This window comes from Perca flavescens, chromosome 13 (genome assembly GCF_004354835.1).
Source record: "Perca flavescens isolate YP-PL-M2 chromosome 13, PFLA_1.0, whole genome shotgun sequence".
Lineage (NCBI taxonomy): Eukaryota > Metazoa > Chordata > Actinopteri > Perciformes > Percidae > Perca > Perca flavescens.
This window is the reverse complement of record NC_041343.1, coordinates 13,798,417-13,818,801: the sequence shown is the minus strand read 5'-3', so window position 1 is coordinate 13,818,801 and position 20,385 is coordinate 13,798,417. Positions and strand designations below refer to the sequence as shown.

At 40.4% G+C, this 20,385-nt stretch overlaps 1 protein-coding gene across 1 annotated transcript; it reads right to left on the bottom strand.

Moving 5' to 3' along the window:
• Positions 1-5,057: 5,057 nt before the first annotated feature.
• LOC114567305 (forkhead box protein O1-A) lies at positions 5,058-18,928 on the bottom strand. Its single transcript, XM_028596359.1, has 3 exons — positions 18,131-18,928; positions 7,383-7,574; positions 5,058-6,237 (listed from the first exon to the last, which is right to left on the bottom strand). Exons 1-3 carry the CDS (start codon positions 18,725-18,727, stop codon positions 5,071-5,073), a joined length of 1,956 nt encoding a protein of 651 aa, XP_028452160.1. The 5' UTR covers positions 18,728-18,928; the 3' UTR covers positions 5,058-5,070.
• Positions 18,929-20,385: the final 1,457 nt, after the last annotated feature.

The window sequence follows — 20,385 nt, the reverse complement described above, 5'->3', positions numbered from 1 at the left end:
TTAGAGGTACGGGAAGTTTTTTGTCAGTTAATATAAGGTGAATTAACAATAACTTGTTTCATTCATTTATTGCACTTCTGAGTAAATTATGTAATATATGATAACAGCCACATGACTCCATTGTGTGCTTTTATTGCAGAAAGACATGCACACACACACACACACACACACACACACACACACACACACACACACACACACACACACACACACACACACACACACACACACACACATATTTACCAGCAATGGAAGTAAATGATGCTTGCCAAATTATAGAATCAACACTGATCAAATCACTAGACTTGAGCTGGGTGAAACACTTATTGAGGCCTGGTGACTCATAACTGTCACACATTGTAGGAAACACTTTAATTTTCTAAAGGCAGTTAAAGGAGAGCTGAATAATATATAATATATTCTTGATATGTTTCTTGTATATGATTAATAATTGACTTGGTTATCTATTGTTTTATCATTTCACAACCTAAAAATCCTGAATGAAAGCGACCTTAATTTGAAGCCCTTCCTGACCTGTGTGACCTGGCATGACCTCTGAGGATCTGGAAGAGAGCATGTGGAGTGCATGTGTGCTTAATGATGGCTGTCCATTCTGCACGAGCCTCATTCCTCACAGCCAACTCAACTGTTTAAAGGTCCCATGACATGCTGCTTTTTGGATGCTTTTATATAGGCCTTAGTGACTTAGGACAGGAATAAAAAAATCTGCCCTGGACTTTTGAGACCCAGACCAGCCCACCAAAATTGGCCATACATCAACCATCCTTGCACTCCCCATCAACACATATACATAAGAGGAGGGGTCAACATTGGTAGAATGGTAGATTTGCTTGACTCACAAGCAAAAAACATTCACTAGCCATATGGATGGTGGACAAAAAGTTAATTTTGAACCCTGCATACCAGCCCCTAATACTCTCATTTAGCTGAGTGATAAGTAAGAGAGTAGGATAATGTACTCACTTATTCAAAAAGGCTGCCTGGCTCCTGATAACCTGACTCCGCCAGATGGATTGCTTTGCATTTGCTCGGCATATCCATCTGGGAACTTTCCGTTGGAGAACTTTTGGGAATGGGCGGAATACTGGTTATTTGATTGGATGAACCATCTGTCTATCACCTATGTTGGTGATAGACGGGCCAAATCAACCAATCAGATCCACGAAGCGTATGAAAATACAACCACAAGCCTGCCCCTGCTGCTGCAGGCAAAGCATAGCTCGTAAGCTCAGCATGCAAGCAACATGTCGGTAAAGGATATTTGCCATTTGTGTAACGAGAATTTAGGAATAAAAGGCACCATTTTGTGACTCATTTCATATTCCAAAAGAAGGATCCAAGAGAAAAAAAGCATTAGCGAGCGGCTAACAGAATTAGGGCTACCGCTGGCTGATAATACTGGTTAGCTGATTGGAGAAACCATCGGTCTATCACCACCTAAACCCACCTCAAAACCAATGCTGATTGGCCCGGTCGTTTGGCTAACGGCTCCAAATTTTCTCTGCTTCAAGATGCCAGACTGATCTGCGAGTGGAAAACTGGAGCTTGCGAGATCAGGACGGTCTCACGAGGCTAGGCTCGTGATGGCAAGATGGCTAAAGATTGAGGGTGGAGCATGGCTGTCATCAAGATGTCTTGTATAGTAAACAAGTGACAAGTCCGTAAGTTAAACTAAAGCTGCATTTTGTACACAGTATGCAGCTTATGTTAGTGGAATGTGGATAAATCAGAAAGTACTATGTTTGCAAGTTACTTAGCTTGCTAAAATACAACTAACATTATCTTACTAACAGCTAACTTGTCCTCTCTGGTAGACAAAGGGTGCTAAAATAATCATTTGACATGCTTAAATCCCATATGAAAGACACACAAGTGGGCCAATGATGTGATCTCTCTTCTCTTTATGGGCCGATCAAAAAGAAAAGAAAAAGTTTTCGACTGGAGTGCAGCAGCAGCTCATTCAGCCCACACAAATAGACCGTCCCACCAGCAAATTTTCCGGTACTCCCGATGGCCAATCCATGCCTAGGCATAGTCAGAGCTGAAGAAAAAGCATCTTAAAATGTTCCAGAAATCCAAAGGAACTCTGAAAATAATGTTTGAACAGACATCAAACTAATATATTAGTCAGCAACTGAAAAACATTCCAACTTAAAATAAATACAGAAAATGTTATCAGTTGCCACTGATGTGCTGCATAACATTAGTTTCCATTATATTGCCTTAAATACTATGATAAAGCCACAGTTAACATTTTGATTTTCTTTCTTTAATTGCAAGTGCACATGGTGATGTATGCAATGAATGGGTTACATTGATAACTGCATTCTTTCAAAAATACCTGGATTTGGATATCAAAAGTAAAATTAGGCAGCATTCCATTTTTCCTGAAAAAAAATCCGTGCACATAAATTGGTTTTAGAATTTGTTTAATTTCAGAGATTACATATAAAAATGCATTATACGCTCTTTTAAAAAAAAAGAAAGATAACAGACTAAAGCAGTTCTTAAATGTTAACATCTCATTTGTTCAAGGCAGCAATTTGACTCTTTATTAAAATGATCACATCACACATTTATTTTTGATAAGCTTTCATAATTAGATGCTTTACTCCAAGATATAATTAAATTGTGTTTACTGAATTCCTTTTCTTGAATTTTGTCTGAACAGATGAATTCATGCTTCTTTTTTAAAAACATGTTTAATTTAAAATGACTTACTGTGCCATAACACAATATTTACTAGAAACTAATGGCTATAATCCCCAAGCAAAAGAAAACATTACAAATACAAAGGCAGACGGTGCATCACTTTGAACAGGTCCAATCAGCATTAATCAAATACAAAACAAGAAAAACAAAAAATATGTACAAAATTACGTGTCAAAAATATTTAATACATTACTCACTGAGGAAAATGTCAGGAAAAATCCCTTCAACACTTCAGAGGTAAAACTATTTTGAGGTATGAGTGTTCATATATTTATTGATATGGTTTGGACTGAAATATGTAAACAATCATTTCTAACACAATTATACATACAGTATAATACTTCAATATAATCCTAATTTAAACCCTTCATATACAAAAATGTACTACTAAATAATATGTACAGCATTATATATCCGTGAGATAATGTAGGCACAGTGAATTGGCACACTTTCTTTGAAATGTGTTTGGTAGAGTAGGCAACTCTTTGGTGCATAAAAAACTGTAGCTGCTGGGAGGTAAATAGCAAGTGAATCCTTTGCTGTGTCAGCTAAACTTTGAAGACCATAATCCATTTCCAGTCAGTTCAGGGAACTCGCCATCAGCCTCTCCACAAACTGCTTCTCTCAAAGTATCACACGCAGTATCTCTCTTGCTCGGTTGCACGCATGCACGCACACACATGCACACACACACACACACAATGTGGTTTTGAAATGTTTTTTATAACTTCAAGAGTGATAGAGAGGTTCATGTACTCTAGAGATGTGAGGTTTTTCCCTGACAGCAACACTGAGTCCAAAAAGGCAAGGTTGCGAGGTTGAAAAGCATTATTCTCAATAGGTGTTCCCAAACACCAGCACTAAACAACTCTTAATTATTAATAAAATACTATTAACATAAGAAGGAGCATTCACAAAGTGCACTTCTCTACATTAATTCATATCAATATGGACTTTCAGTGAACTGTTTTTAGAAGGTGACATATCTAATTTATCTTTAATTTCCTTATTCAATATTAGTTTGATTTAACAAAAAACAGCATAACAATATAATGTAACTCAAATAAAGTATATACATTGTACACAGCATAGGCACGCATATTGTTTTTTTTACAAGCATACAAAGTACAAAGCATAATCCAAAAGCTACACTTAAAATAAAAACATAAATAAATAACTTCATACAGTATATGAATAATTAATTCATTTCAGTCAGAGGTGCAGCTTGTCTCACAGTCTCCAATGACATCTAATAGTGAGAAGATATGACTGATATTCGATTTGACAATGTGTGTTTGCCAATCAGATATTTTTTATTTGTCCAGAGGTCTATTCCTGAAAATATCCTGTTCTTATCATACATTTTCTCTGGGTCCTTTACATTTTAAAGACGTGTATACACTGTACATATTACATAGTGATACATGTATCACTATGCAGATGATACACTGGTTTATCTTGCATTTAAAAACGAATGATCTCACTAGGTTAACCCATGTGTAATCGTTTGCCATTAAGGGCTGGATGCTGAAAGATCTTCCTAAATGTAACCCTTAAAAACTGAAATTCTTGTCACTGACCATATAGAACATCACATTTAGCAGGTGTTTGGTCTACTAGAATGTCATATCAAGTCCTCCTTTAAAGATTTGGGTGCCATTTTCAAATCATACTTGACATTTTAAGCACTGGACCAAAAACCACTGGTTAATGGGTTAATTCAGACTGTGGAAATATTTATCCATACTGTTATCTCACTGAATATATGATGCTGTGTTGGCCCCAAATGATTCTAAAACAGTCTCCTTTCACTAGTTGGTAGCATGTAAACAATTGATTTTAAAACATCTTCCATCACCTACAGAGCAACATGTGGTTGCATGTGGTAAAGGCTAGTCTGTTAATGCTGGCTTGTTTCTCATTCACTTTCTCTGCAGAATTCTTAAAATGTTCAATACAGTTATTAATGAAACAGTTTGGGCTGTTGCGTATTATTTCAGTATCTGGATCTGAATGATTAACTTACTTTGTTTACTCTATTAAATATAAAGTAATAACATGCATTGTTATACATGGAGCTGCAACTCAAGACATGCACATTTTTGAAAATAACTTTTTGTCAGATGCTCTGTGGAGAGTGATGGTGGTAGCTTCTGTGGATTTACTTTTTTTTGCAGCCTCTGAAAGAAGGTGATCAGTGGTGTGACGCTCCTGTGAGGGAGAATGGAAAATGTTCAGGGACATTGAAACAAGACATTATATCTTTTATAGTTTTAATAACTGTACTTACTGCCAGATTACTTGTCAGTCTCATGTATTTGTGATCCACCATGCATCCTAGCCTGACACCCAGCTATGTGTGGTGGGCTTCACCCTCTGGGGAAATCCATGAGGCCCAGCTGCAGGGTCAAAGTTAAAGTCCAGGGCCCCGCCATCCATGAGGGTTTCATGGAGGACAGTCTCCATGTCACATTCAAACCTCTCAATGGACATGTTATCCAGGTCACTGGGCAGCCGCTCCTGATGATGGCTGTGTGGATGAACCGAGCTGAGTTCCCTGTAGCCGTTGTTGCTGCCATAGCTTGCCGAAACAGCATTATTGTGTGCCGGGTGTCCACGGGGCAGCTGCATGCATGTCCTCAGGCTGGTCATTCGAGGGGCCCCTGAAAGACTAGTCAGACTAGTCAGGGGGATCATGTTACAGCTATTCAAATCGTGTGAGGTTGAAGGACCTTGTCTATGTATAGCGTGCAGATTTACATGAGGATCTGGGAGACTTGGAGGAGGATTTATCATTTTTACTCCATCATGACCCCCTCTGTGGCTCCGGTGGCTGTAAGTGGGCATGAGGCAACCTCCCCTCCCAACCTGAGATGCCTGTGTATCTCTGCTGGCCTCTGCATCTGAGGTCAGCAGCTCTTTGAGGAGGCCAGCAGGGCAGATATACTGGTTCTCATATGCCCTGAAGCCTGGCTTGGTCTCTGGAAATGTCTGCATGGGGGCAGGGGACATGGAGTTCATCCTCACCTGGCTGTACATGCACTTACGGTAGTCCTTCTGTGGGTGCGGGGTCAAGCCAGCAGAGCTGTAGGGACTACTCTGAAGCATGGCAGTATTTGATGAATGTGAGGAGTCAGAACCCAGCTGCGTTGTTTTAGGAGACAGCAGGTTCAGGTTATCCAGCAGACTCTCCATGACGTTCTCTGAGCCATGTTGGCCCATCGATCCAGCTACCTCGGACAGGCTGGGCAGGGTGGAGGTTATCTTGGTCCCCGCCACTCCAGGGTATATCATATGGCCTTCAGACTCTCCCAGGTCATCCTGTTCAGAAGGGAAAGGTGAATGGCAACCACTCAGGGTGCTGGCGTCAGAGCTGGTGCGCGTCCTAAAGGAGCTCCAAGCTTCAAAGTCCTCGTTACTGTGGGAGTTTGGGCTTCCCAGCCAGTTAGAGTACTGGGAGCCAAGGCTGCCTGCTCCTCCCTCGACCTCTTCCTGTAGAGCCATCTAAGGATAGAAAAACATTAAAAGCTCACACATACTGCCATAACAAAGACCAATGTATTGTATAAACTTACATCAAAATTATAGGAATGGTTGACAATTTGGGGAATATGCTGATTAGCTTGCTTGCAGAGAGTTAGATAAGAATCTCGACACCACACTCATATCTAAAGCTACCACCAGCAACTGGTTAGCTTAGCCTAGCATTATACCCTTAATAGGGAAACAACTAGCCTGGCTCTGTCCAAAGGTGACAAAATTCCACGTATGTATAATAATACACATATAATAAAAACTAGATACCGGATCCCAAAATGGCGCCTATTCAGTTAGTTGGAGTTGCTCGCCTAGTGCATACGGCAAAAAAAAGTTTCTACGCTTCTAGGGTTACTTCCTGAATATGCACAGTAGTGTTATTCCCGCTAGCCCCGCCCATGAGTTCCTGCTCGGCCCATAGACTTTAAACTGCAGAGACGTCACAGGTTTTTCTTGGCACAAGGGAAGGTTTTCAAATATTAAATGTCCTTGGATTGAAAATTCAGAATAGAAAGAGTCATAATCAACCTTGTTTGCAGTTTGAGGTGTCCAGGCATGAGTTTGACGTCTCTTTTACAATAGTGGCCTATGGGGAAAATCCTTTTGGGCCGCAGGGGGATTTTTTGTTACAATACCGCGAGTGGCCACTGCACAAAATTGGATGCAAGGCTGCAAAAAACCTGCAGTAACTTCCTGGAGTCTTGTCATCACTGTGAGGTTACTAGGCGACCAGCAGAGACTCCAGGACGTCACTGCATCCAGCTAAGATTCCCGCACATTAACTCCTGTAAAACTACACATTATCGTTATACACAAACAAGATATAACAAGTTAATGAGTCGCCTTCATAGGTACATGCAGATTTCATTACCTTCGGACACAGCCAGGCTGAATGTTTCCAGTTTTTATGCTAAGCTAAGCTTACAGGCTACTGGCTTTAGCTTCATATTTATCGGACATATATGACAATGGGCCCGATCTCCTTAACACTCAGCAAAAGAGCAAATAAAAATGGTTCCTTCAACCTAGATTTAGCACAATTGTGAGAAAATTATATGGCCAAACTATACACAGATCGATTTTATGAATAGAGTAATTAAAGGAGACTGTACCTTTTTCTTTGTGGCCCTTCCTCTGCTCTTGGCAAACTTACTGTTGTTGTCCATGGAGGCAGCTCTGCGTCGAGGTGACTTTCCGCTCTTTCCCCCCTCTGGGTTTAGCATCCACCAGGAGCTTTTTCCTGTTCCCTCGTTTTGTATGCGCACAAAGCGACTGTGCAGGGACAGGTTGTGTCTGATGGAGTTCTGGAAAAAAGTGAATCATTTGAAAGTTATCTGTGGACCTCATGAAATATCTAGTGCATCTATAAAGTGCTGTTTAAATTCTGACCCTCTGATACAAAAAGAAGCAACTGTGAGTTATCTCTGGTGGCTTTTCAGTAGTAATTAAATGAGGAAATGTTTGTAATTTTTCATACTGAATGGAGAAGAAGCTGGTAGTTGAGTGTAATGTCGAAGCCAACAGATGAACAGGAACGAGGGATGAATGGGATATGTGGTGTCTTTTACTTTATACTAAATAAATATTTGGTACATTCGTAAGACAGTACAGCCAGTGTACAGTATCGGTTACTGAATATGACGAGAAACAAAATAAAAGATGGCATGAAACAGACTAAATGCACAACAACATAACTGAACAAATTATTTCTCCAAACCTACAATGGAAGATAAGTTAATAAAAAGTACAAACAGTATACTAGTGCCACAATCAGCTAAGCTTTGTTTATTTAAAGTTAGCGTTTTAGTGCATTCTGACTATTTAGCCTGATTAAATCACATATCTGGCTAAGGACATCAAACTATACTGATGCTATTTTCATGACGTGTATGAGTCACATGCATGATTGGCAGACTAAGCCTCTTCTTGTAGGTTTAATTTATCTTTTTTTTTTCACATTAAAGCAGTTAAACGTTTCATTGCATGTTGTTAAGCCTTTATCATACTTTAACTGCTTGTAGTTGAAGCTATGCATTGAACACTTGCTGCTTTGAAACGTCCTTTGTTAGAGTTTATTAGGGTGGTCTTTCTCACTGTAGGCCATAATCATATGTTTCCTGTGATTTACACCATATTTGATCTGCAGAGCCCAATCCCACCCTTCCACCACCAGTGAAACTTTTACTGAAAGAGCAGATTCAAAAAAATCCTTATTACTTTGGGTTTAACCAACTTGCTCACTTTTTTTTGTATGTGGTCACATTTGTCCTTGTACTAACATGTATACACCTAAAGCCTCATTCAGTCCATTTTCTCTAATGCTATGTTATGAACTCTAAAAATGACGCAGAGGCGCCTACTGCAGTAGTTCTCTCAGGAAGAAAAACAACGATGGTTGGGGAACAGAGAGAGCATCCATCTGACAGGACACAGATTTACTGTTTAGCCTGGTCTCTCTGGACAAAAATGTACCCTATGTCTTGAGTTGGGGCATTCAGTGCATATTAATAATCAGAATGTGACTCAAATTCTAGTATGATTTATTTAATATTGAGGATGGCTTTATAATGTGATAAAATAAATACATTTTCAATAATTTGATGTAGCTGCAAAACCAAGGCTAAGATCAGAATGACAATTGCAGAAAAAGAAGAAGCTTAAGAATGTTGTGAGTATTGTTTTGGATGAATGTCCCCATACGAAGCCACTGAACCACCGCAAATTCAACTTCAAACTATACATCTACAATGGGAGGTTACAGAGTTCAAAGTAAGGACGGGGGGGAGGGGGCACAGAGTGCAATGTTTTGCCGGCAGAGCTAGGGTCAATGAGTTCACTGTGTGCTGAACACGAGCTCCTCAGCCAGCGCTGACAGAGACATGCAAACAGGTTGGATGGAGGAGGAGGAGGAGGAGAAGCATCATATGTGAAGTGCTGCTGGGTCAGACTGTCTGCTTCCCCCCCTCACCCCCCCTCCTGAACCAGACTCCTCCCTTCTCTTGTAAAGAATTTTAAATAAGGCTTCCTGTGTCGCAGGACATCCTGCACATGCATACTGGAGAGATGTGAGGTACAAACGCTCACTGCATGGCCTCAAAATGCAATGCTCAATCTGACTCGTGTTCATTTGATTCATGACCTTTTCTTCCTTTTACATGATTTCAATCTGTAACCAAAGACAGGAAATGAGTCATTAGCGGAGGACGTGAGATCTGAGCAGTGTGATGCACCGTCTGTGAACCAACTTATATTCCACTAACCAAATGACATGTCTTTCTCACACACGGCTGTGATCACTAGTGATATGGAAATGTCTGCAGCCTGTGATTAGTGCCCACAATAGAGTATGGACTGCATGGGGATAATCCTTGTCTGAGACAGACCTCACCTCAGCCCAAAGAGAACAAAAGACATCCCCTGCCTCACTAATTCAGGAGAAGCCCCATTCACACATTATGTCTCTGAAATAAAACCTATTGGTTTTATCGTTGCTAAACTTCTTTATAAAACATTTAGTTACGGCCCTGATTTTTTAACCCACGCTGAAGTAGTAAAATATGTGCACCTGTAGCTGCATGGCAGCTCATTTGAATATGAGGCTTTAAGAAATCTGTGCTCTTCATTGACCTTTCAAGGCAGCAAAAGAAGTTCCCAGGCACAGATTATGGAGGCCTGTAATGGCGTTTTTCCATTACATGGTACCTGCTCTACTCGCCCTTTTTGGTTTTCCATTACGAAAAAAAGTCCCTGGTACCTGCTAACAGGTACTTTTTTTAGTATCACATCAGTCGAGGTTCCAAGCGAGCTGAGGCGATACCAAAAGGTGACGTGAAAACCTGCAGACTACGGATTGGTCGGAGAGAATCGTCACTAGTCACTAGGTCATCATTGCTAGCGACAGACGGGGATGTAGTGAACAATCCCGCTGTTTTTAAATAGTTTAGCCAGCGGTGGTTTTTTCTGTTGAAACAAAATTTGTCTTCTGGCTGTGGCAACAACACACCTTCGACGTTCTATGTGTGTGTCGCGTTAGGTCACGGTAGTTTCTTGCGGCGGCGCTATGGTGACCAGCCTGTACTAAATCTGCAATGGAAAAAGGAGGACGGGGAACCGCGGATGAGTCTAGCCGAGCCGAGCAGGTACCATGTACACTGAAGAATATTTGGGTTTTAACATCACACTGGTCCTATAGGTCAGCTGGTGCAGGGATGCCTGACATGGGAAAGGTCTATTTGCAACCGCCTCACACATTGTCGTGGCAGCAGTGGGCCAACTCTTTTCTAGACATAGTTATGTTGGAGAGATCTGTGGCTCGGGTACATGGAGCTAGTCGGAAAACTCTACATGCATGGGATGAAGCTTACACCTTGGTTAAAGAAAGAGTGCAGCATAAATGTATTTGACTAATTTTTTTCTGTATGCTTGTATTGTTTCCTTTTTATTTCTTGGGGAGGTCGAGAAATAAGGGACAAGGGTCGGTAAGGGGGTCGCCATGGGATGAGGGAGGGTGGGGATGTTTGTTCTGTATTTGTGAGGTATAAGGTTTTGTGATGTGTTTAAAAGTCTAAACCTGTACTATTATTGAAAGTTTACCTGTTTATTATCAATAAAAAATGTATCTTAAAAAAAAAGAAAGGTCTATTTGCTTCTGACAATTTTGTCCCCAGTTTGCGCTCAGAAATACAGCTAACTGTAAATACAGTGCAGCAGAAAGCAGTTGCCCCTCTAGTCCACCTGCTGCTATCCAGCTCAGCTACATCGTATCACTCAGAAGACCTGTGTAGATTATGGAGAATCATCCACCATCTTACAACTCCTCCAATGTACCCAATGATCTCTAAATCAACAGTGATCAATATCATCAAAACAAATGGCTGCAGCATGAAGCAACTCCTCCTAGTGGACTTCAAAACATTTGAATTGACACAGCTGCTGTTGCTTGTGTAGTGAAGCATGAGGTTTGCAGTAACGGTTGCAGGATAAGTAAACAAACCAGGGCCAGTTGCAGGGACAGGTGCAGCCACAGTGAAAGTGGCCTCACTTGCCACTGGTCCAAACGTTTTACATGCAGCGCCAGACACGACCACAGACAGGACAGAGGATCCCCCCAGGAGACCGACTGCTGGAGGCCAGCTGCTTCTCAAGTCACTAACTCGGTTTTATATCAATGATGGAGCCTGATGTTTAGTTAGTGATGAAAAAAAAAAATTGGAGGGAAAAAGAGAATCACTTTAAATTCTCTAGGCCTACATGCAGTGGCCCTAACGCAGCTACAGTTATCACCAAAACATTGAGGTGAGACTATGTAACTCTGAAATAATAATAAAATAAAATAGTTTTTCCTCTTACAAGTGAAAATTTGAAATGCTAAGCAATAAAACACACCCTTCTGTACACTCAGAGGTTTTGCTGCTACATTCTTCCAGGAAGTGCGCCAAGCTTTAAAGCAAATTTGACATAGTGGTCAAACGGTGGGATTGCAACTTCCAAATCCATCACATGATGCCATTGGGCCCCAAAAGATTTTTTTCCCACAGACTTACATGGCGAAAGAGATGTCTGTAAATCAGCGCATACATTCTTTTGAGCATCAGCACCATCGCGAAATGACTCATTTTATTATCGCAATTCAATCCATTCAGTCCGAATGAATTTTAAAAAATTGCCTTACTTCTAATGAGAGCTTCATTGACCTCAGTGATGGGGGCAACAGCCCTCAGAGCATTTTTTGTGTTGCTTCTGTCCCAAAGTTTTTAAACAAAAGTTGTTAAAAAGTAAAAGAGGAAACACGTGGAACAATTGTCCATAATCAAAATCACATTAACAGTGAAATAAGGAAGTATGCTAATCTCGTTGGCTGCCATTGACTACAAAGAGGTCAGCTGGGGTATACTTCTTGACCAGTTTGTTGGCCATTGAGACTTCTGCTAACTGACTGTGTAGCTCATAATGTCAATGCATTTTGGCTTCCCATTAGTGATATGTCTGAAATGAGTATCACAATATAGTGATATATATCACAATATAGCAAATGTATACAATTACATATAAAAAGAATGAAGATGATCTCTCTTCACACACTTGTAAAACAGAAACTTAAATATCGAATCACTATTATTATTTAAAATTGGTCGAAATCCTTAATTGGTCGAAATCATTAATTTTGTAAAATTATGAAACAATATGTTGATATCATTACAATACAATTCTGCTGAAAGATACTTTTTGTCAAATTAAAATGCAAGAGAATGCACATAAGGTATTATATTTAGCAACAGCTTTGTTGCTGCCAGATATGAAAAGGGGAAAAAATCATCTTATTTGTAAAGAAAAAAGGCAAATAATCTTGGTTAATCTTGTGAGACAAGAGTTGATACTCCTTGGCCTATAATATGATGGCTCCTTTTTGGTGCAACAATACAATAGCATATGGCTGACAATAAATCAGAGCCACAACACAACACAGCAGTCAGATATGTGGTGTAAATAAGAGAATACGAGAGCACAGCACTTGTAGAGATTACAGTAAAAGGACAAACCACTTCCTGTCCGTGTCTTCCTGTGCACCCCCCCTTTCTCCTCTGACCCAGGAAGATGAAAATGAATGTGAGTTTTCTGTTTTCAGAAGAAGAAGAAGAAGAAGAAGAAGAAGAAGAAGAAGAAGAAGAAGAAGAAGAAGAAGAAGAAGAAGAAGAAGAAGAAGAAGAAGAAGTAGTAGTAGTAGTAGTGTGGGGACCATATCGCCTCCTCATGGCTCCAAGCACAATTCAAGCTACTTCATTAACACTGAACATCAAACTGAGTGACCTACTTCTGCAATGGCTTCAAAGTGGGACTATGAAACAGAATGGGGAGCTTTGTGTTCAGAGTTCAGCTTTAGATAAACAAGAAGGGGTCAAATGACAATGGTAGACACAGTTAAACATCCTCACGGGATGTTCTATTGATTTATAAAAACATAATATCATACTTAAATCCTACTAAATATTCAAAAATACTAAGCTGATTAGAAACTTGATTTCTAATCTTTCTCAGCCTAATCCTGAGAGTGACACACATTTTTTGCACACTTTACAGGGTAAAGGCCAACTGGTTTTTTTTGGACAGGATTGGACACTAATCTCAATTACTCCTGATCATGTTTCTCTTTCTACACACCATATTTCTTTGCCTCCCTCGGCATCCATGTCCTTTTGTATTCTGCATAATGGATTTAAGGCCAGGTTCTTTTTGTGAACATAAGGGGGGTATTATCTTGCACAGGACTGGAGGACAATGCAGAAACCCACATGCCAAAGATTCCACAGACGCACACATGTGTAGACAGCAGACTGTACACAGGCTTCAGCCCACAGCCAGTCAGTCAGCTGACTGCTCCCCTCCTTCCCTCAAGCCACGGTCGCTCCTCTTTGAAAGCCCCTGCCCCAAGCCTCTCTTTCTTCATGGGGTTATGTGAAGCGTTCAGTGGGCCGCTTAAGTTAAAGGAAGGCCTCCCTTTTAACCTTGTGATCCCAAGACAAATAGCTGGCAGTTATTCAGGTTTTGTTTTGCCTCTTTTAGTAGCCTCCTGTCAGGCATGTGTCCTCAAACTGAGTTCATAAACCAACACCTGATTCATTTCAAAATTGACACTTAAACTCTAGAATTTGCTTTCTCTGGTTTTATAGACGACTATGAATAGTCTACAGCCACGTTAGCAGCTCTGTACTTAAAGTCACATTGGTGCTTTGAGCTAGATGCCAATGTCAGCATGTTAACATGCTCACAATGACAATTCAAACTTGCATACTGTATAGTAACTTTTCATTGGTCATGAAATTACTTGAGACACTTCAGTTGGATCAAAGTCAGCGTAGGTGAAATTGAAGCCATTGTGGGACAAATGTTGATTCATGTCACCACCGTCTACAATCATACATCTTTCTTGCACTTCATCAGCTGTAATTTGATCTGGGAGATGTTTAATTCATGTTAAATGGTATTTTCCACTAACTCAGCTCATCCTGAACAAATACAAACAGACCAGACAGCACAATCGCTACTGATTTGAAGTGGAGGGGCCCTATTGACACTCGTGTTAAATCATGGAGTAAGATAAACAACTTCACAGACCACCTTCAAATGTGGTCTGAGTGATCGGATTTTGATGCATCCTCAATACGTCCTTGGTGTATTTCCACCTGTACTTAGAGCTATCCCCTTCTGATCAGATCACTCAGATTGGATTTTAATACCAGGTCAAAATGGGGCCAGTGATTGCACACATTACTGCAGGCTCACACCAAAGCTGTATATCTATTCATAAAGCAAACTGCCTTATATCTATATATATAAATTATAAACCATTGGCTTTTACGCACTTCATACCTTCAAAAAGTTCAAGTAATTGTCGGTAAAATACATGTTTTAAAATGAACACCTCAGAGCCTCTGTGCCAGTTAAACTCAGGGCTGCTACATCCTGTTCCATTATGTAAGGTCACAGTTCACTGAGAAAAACAGTGGCAGTACCAGTAAGATGGTAAAGTACCTCGCATGCTGCACACTGCCGCTCATAGAACCACCAATATCCCGAGGGAACCAGTCCACCCAGTTGGCAGGGGGCCCTCTCTTCCTCTGGTAAAGGCATCATGGTCACCACACGATTTTTAGAGGGAAAAGTAAAAAATCTCCATGACAGGAGGGAGACAGGAAGCTCTAGCTGCAGCATCGTTGCCCTCGCCCAGCCCTCCACCCACCTTCAGTTTTCTAGGTGGAGCTGTATAATCACAGAGGTTCAAACTCAATGCCCTCCACCCACCATGAGGTCTCTGGCTTATCTCTATCTGTCATTACAATCGGGGACGTTCACGCATGTGGATTCTAAAGTCAATACATGGGGCAGGACATGACACAAAACATAATAACAAGCAGACTGATGATTTTCTTTTAGCATGTGGCAGGAACGCTGAAATGGAATAACATTACTTTACATAGAATTAGATGCACAAACATGATCCAAACATGGTCTCTCCTATTGGTTCCTCCTCTTTTTCCAGCCCTGACCCTGATGTTTTGCAGGGCGGGGATGTTAACACATGGCACTGTTTTCCATCTACTCTGCAGGAAATGCATCACAGTTCATTGTGGGGGGACTTTCGTGTTTTTTTAACAGGAAAGTGTAAAAATAACTATCAGCCGGTGGTTCCAAGGCCCAGCGAAGCGTGCCAACATTTAGGAATGCAGAGGTTGAAGTGGAGATGTGTTGATTTAATATTAAAGATAAACAGGCTGGTTCTATTGTTCTTGTGGCATTTGCTGCATGCTTCATTGAAAGGTACACAATGATAAGAGTGGCTACAAAAACTAGTTAGGATTGTAAGTAAAATGCTTACTTAATAACAAAGGAGTTTTCTTTTAATATATTTTTTTAAATGAAATCCAACATTAGAGACAGCAGCAAAGCAGAGAATTACGGCATGACGAGTCAGTCACTGGGAGGTTGGTTGAACTTTTGGTTAGATGTCATTTGATTGTTGTAGCTATTGTTAGTTCATAAACATTTATAAAAAACTGTGGATTCTAAAATCAATTAAAAAAAAATTAAGTAATATTGGACTAATAGAAAATCTAATATTTGAAAAAGATATTGGGACAGCTGCCTATTTTTTTTTTTACAGATCTTGGTGCTGAAAGAACAGCTGGCCTATGAAAAGTCTAACTCTCTGAGCTCCACTTGGACAAACACCTTCAACAGAAGGCCTACGTGGGGGCAGAGAAGGAAAGGGTAGGATAAAGAGCAGCAATCCCTTTCTCCAAGCTGTAGCATCCGCTGAGGAAACTCTAGAAGACAGGGACACAAAAGATATGAGCGCACAGCTCAGGAATGGAGGATGTTTAACGTTGTTCCCAGCATTCCCTTCTCCCAAGTTTCTTCCCCTCTGACACACTCCCCAACACTGATTGAACTGTTTGTGTCACCTCCTGTTATTGTCGGGGGAGCTCTGAACAGTTTGCTCCACGCTGCTTCCCTGGCCAAAAAACCTGACTGCATTCCCATCAACCAGTGCACCTAATGTATATGGAACAAACTGTAGTTGAAGAACTGCAGAAAGACTAAGAAAAGGAGGAAAGGGAGGTTTAGCAGAGCCATACGTCATAATAGAAACTGTGATCAAGTTTTTCACAAGGGGGTGTGAAACAATGGAAACTATATTTGATTGAGGTTCACAAAGTTATTTCCTGACATAACTGCAAAATGAGGTCTCACGAGAATGCATGGGTTACAGGAAGGGCTGCGAAGCTGAAATATGAATTGGACTCAAATCGTGTGTGCAGCTTTTATGTAATTGGCATCTACTTTCCTTTCTCTGTCTGCTTTTATCCTCAGTTCATTTCTATCCGTCAAGGCCGAGTAACTTCCTCACCCGGCGAGACAATATTAAGACCTGGATTAGCATGTTTGTACAGGCATTAGGCTACTGCTTTTCACTTGTGCTAAATATTTCCAATACATTTCCAGGCCAGAAAGCACAGCTTTGTATAATACTGCATAGACCATGAGTCAGCATGTTTTGTGGTAACACTGGATAGACGGTTCACACTAAGGTTTGCTGGGGAACAGGACAAGGTATATCTGAAATTTGTGTTGATCCATGCAGTGTTCCTGCACATTATTCCCCTGAGTCAAACAGGTGTATAATAAAGCTTAAGTTTACTGAACTGACTGCAGTGTTGTACGTCAGGATTGTACAGAGAGAAATATTCTCATGTATTGGATGTTTACAGTCGGACTTGCTGGTTGGTTCTCTGCTGCTTCAGTGCTGTATGTTTCCTCACTGACACAGAAGAGAGGCGTGTGCTCACACTGACAGAGGAAACCACTTCAAAAGGTTACTCTGATGCCAAAGTTCAGCAGCCTAAGTCAAACATAACTGCTGAAAATTTTTGAAATCATGTTAATAGATTTCATGAATGTATGTGCATATATGTGTGTATATGTATATATATATATATATATATATATATATATATATATATATATATATATATGTGTGTATATATATATATATCCTTTTTTCTGTAACCTCTGTCCGTGTGTTTGTGTGTGTTGTATTGATATTTGTTTTGTTTTGTTTGTAATTAAAATATCAAATAAAATACAAAAATAAATTTTAAAAAACTACATTTAATACCCTTTTTCACACAAGATTTTTTTTTCCCCTATTATTAATCATTTCTGATGAATGACCATCAATTCCACTGAATTCAACTCAATATTGGCCTTAAATTAAATAAAACAATTAACAGGGATAATAACCAACATGCTAAAATGGCATTTGAAGATCTCAAGGTCAGAAAAGTCAATCGCTCAGTCATGTAATGTTGAACTGATCCTATTGCAATGAGAGATGTCACACCAGCTATTTTGCTGTTGGTAGTTTGATAGAAAACTGTTGCTGTGACATCACTGGCATGGGTAGTAGGAATAACACAGGTCCTACTAAAAACATAATTCAGCAATCAGTCATTTTATCAATCATTTTTTAACTGCTGTTGAGAGTGATTTATGTGAGCTTTTGCTATTTTTTTTTTTTAAGCAGGACTGCAGAGTAAATGAAGCTGCATGATCACTACAATAAAAAGTCTAAAATGTCCATCAGTGAAGTCAGACACTCATGAAGATTGCTTGCACATTAGGTAGGGCAGATCAGGGTTTTAACAGTATGTGCCTTTAACTGCATTGAATTAGGCTACACTTATCTTGATTTTGTATTGTTTTTTTCATAGTTTTAGTTTGGCGTTAAAGGAGTAAAAGGTTACGTTTTAACCATCAAAACATCTCCGGTTCATCCTAAACAACACACTGACACTTAGCCTACCTTCCAGCCCGCCGAGCTGTTACTGTCTCCTTTATCCTTGAAGTAAGGCACATTCTTGACCATCCAGTCATAAATCTGAGACAGTGTCAGTCGCTTCTCAGGTGAGCTGTCTATCGCCTTGGTGATCAGATCAGCGTACGACATGTTCCCCCAGGCGTTACGACGGGAAGAGCTGCTCTTCCTCTGGCCGGAGCTGCCCAGGGGTGCGACACCAGTAAGAGGCACCTGTTGCTGAGGCGGCAGCTGCGGACCCGGGAGCTGCTGCTGCTGCTGCTGAAGAGGATGATGATGGTGGTTGTGGAGATGGTGGCGTGGTTGCACACAGTTTCCCTCCACACACTGAAAATCATTGCAGGGCACAGGCGGTTTCTGCTCTGCATATTCTTCATAGTCTTCCTCCAACAAGCCGAGGTTACTGATGAACTCGCTGTTTCCTCCCGGCTCCTGCTGCACCGATGGTAGCGGGGAGGATGTGTTGGAGCTGGCCGGGTCGTTGATCTCCGGCCGGGGCAGCGGCCAGGTACAGGACCGCGGGCGGGAGAGAGGCTCAAATTCCGGGTCTATTTCGACCGGCTGTGGTGGCGGTACCTCAGCCATGTCTGAGTCAAACTTGCTCTCACACAGACTCACATGCAAAATAAATATTAAATAATGAAACAAAAATCAACAGGTAAAAAAAATTCCAGTTCTAAGTCAGACAAGATAAATTAGGTTTGTAATTTAAAAGTCAAATAAAAGCTCGTTCAAGCTTCACTGAAGTTCACACCATCCTGCACAGACTAGGTGCAACCCTCAAGCCTGCCGCTCTATCAGTAATGACAATAGAGGTAATGGCAGTCGCTCAAAGTCTGATGCTGCCTTCAAGGCCCACTCACAGGCTCCGTCTTCTGGGTTAGGGTTATACAACTTGACGGTGCATTCAATTGTTCTTTGGTTGGAAAACATGCCAGAATGCTTAAATCAAATGTGCATTCTACTATGTACAATGAATTTCTTTAGAATTTGAAGTTGAGCTTAGATAATTAATTAGGCAATCATTATAAGCACACATTATACTCTCTATGGCTACTTATTAGGAGCTGTAGGGGGAAATTCTCTGCCATGAGTTACTACTGCGTGAACTACTATGGTGTCCTGCATGACAGACAGCTAGACAAAAAAATAAAGTTTGTATGAACTATATTAAGCAGCGCGTAAAAAATACAGTAGGCTTCCTACTTATTAACACCAGATTTATAACCATATAATAAAAGTATTCATCATTATTGCTGAATTTATGCTCTACATCTTGTTCAACTCCCACATTGCAAATGCTTTGATCATTAACTGCTCTTGTATTTGGCATTTTGATGGCACCTAAATGCACCATAAAGGCAGCTGAACATGCAGAGAGATTATGTGCCCACCTCTACAGTATACTATGCTCAACTGTTTTTTGTTTTTTTCAATGAATAGCACACCTTGTCCCTTGTGGTTTTCATAGTAAAATCTCTTTACAGATTTGCTATTATACTGCCATTACTTCACTAAATGTTTTGACACTTTAAATATAGGTTGGTCAATCATATCCAGTTTTATTATACTGGTTAATAAAATTACTCCATTACATTTACTGCATTGCAGAGGTAGCTTTTTGTTAAAATAGTTAGGTCCCAACTTTGTTGTACAATTGTTAGAAATCCTAACATTATGCGGCCCCAATGACTGTAAACCATAGCTGGCAGTAGTGCCACCTAGTGGCTTATTTGCATATAAGACATTTCTGAGCATAAACAGGGTGCTTTCCACACAAGAACACTTTTTTTGGTGCTTTATACCCATACAAGTCAGGAAGTTGCCAAAATCTTATCATGCTAATCATGCGTTTATGGAAAAGTGAACAAAATGTGGAAATGAGGCACTCTCAACTGCCAAGCTCTCATTTTCCACACTTTCTCAGACAATAGATTGCAGAGGGTGTTTTTAGACCAGATGGAATCTGCGTGGTATATTGTTAACATGTTTTTTGACTTTAAAAGCACTTCCCTTGCAAAGGGCACAAGGTTCAAGGTCTTTTTAAGCTCATACTGTAAACCTGATCTGAGGTCATAGATGCTGCACATGAATTATACTTGTTTTACAACTTGCCAAGGGAAACACCATTAATCATGATCGCAGGTGTTTGTATGACCTTTGATACAAAAAGAATACAAAAATATTTTCATCGACCTGTTTTCTTTGAATATGAAGGTCTTTAACCGTCCATCCAACTAAAC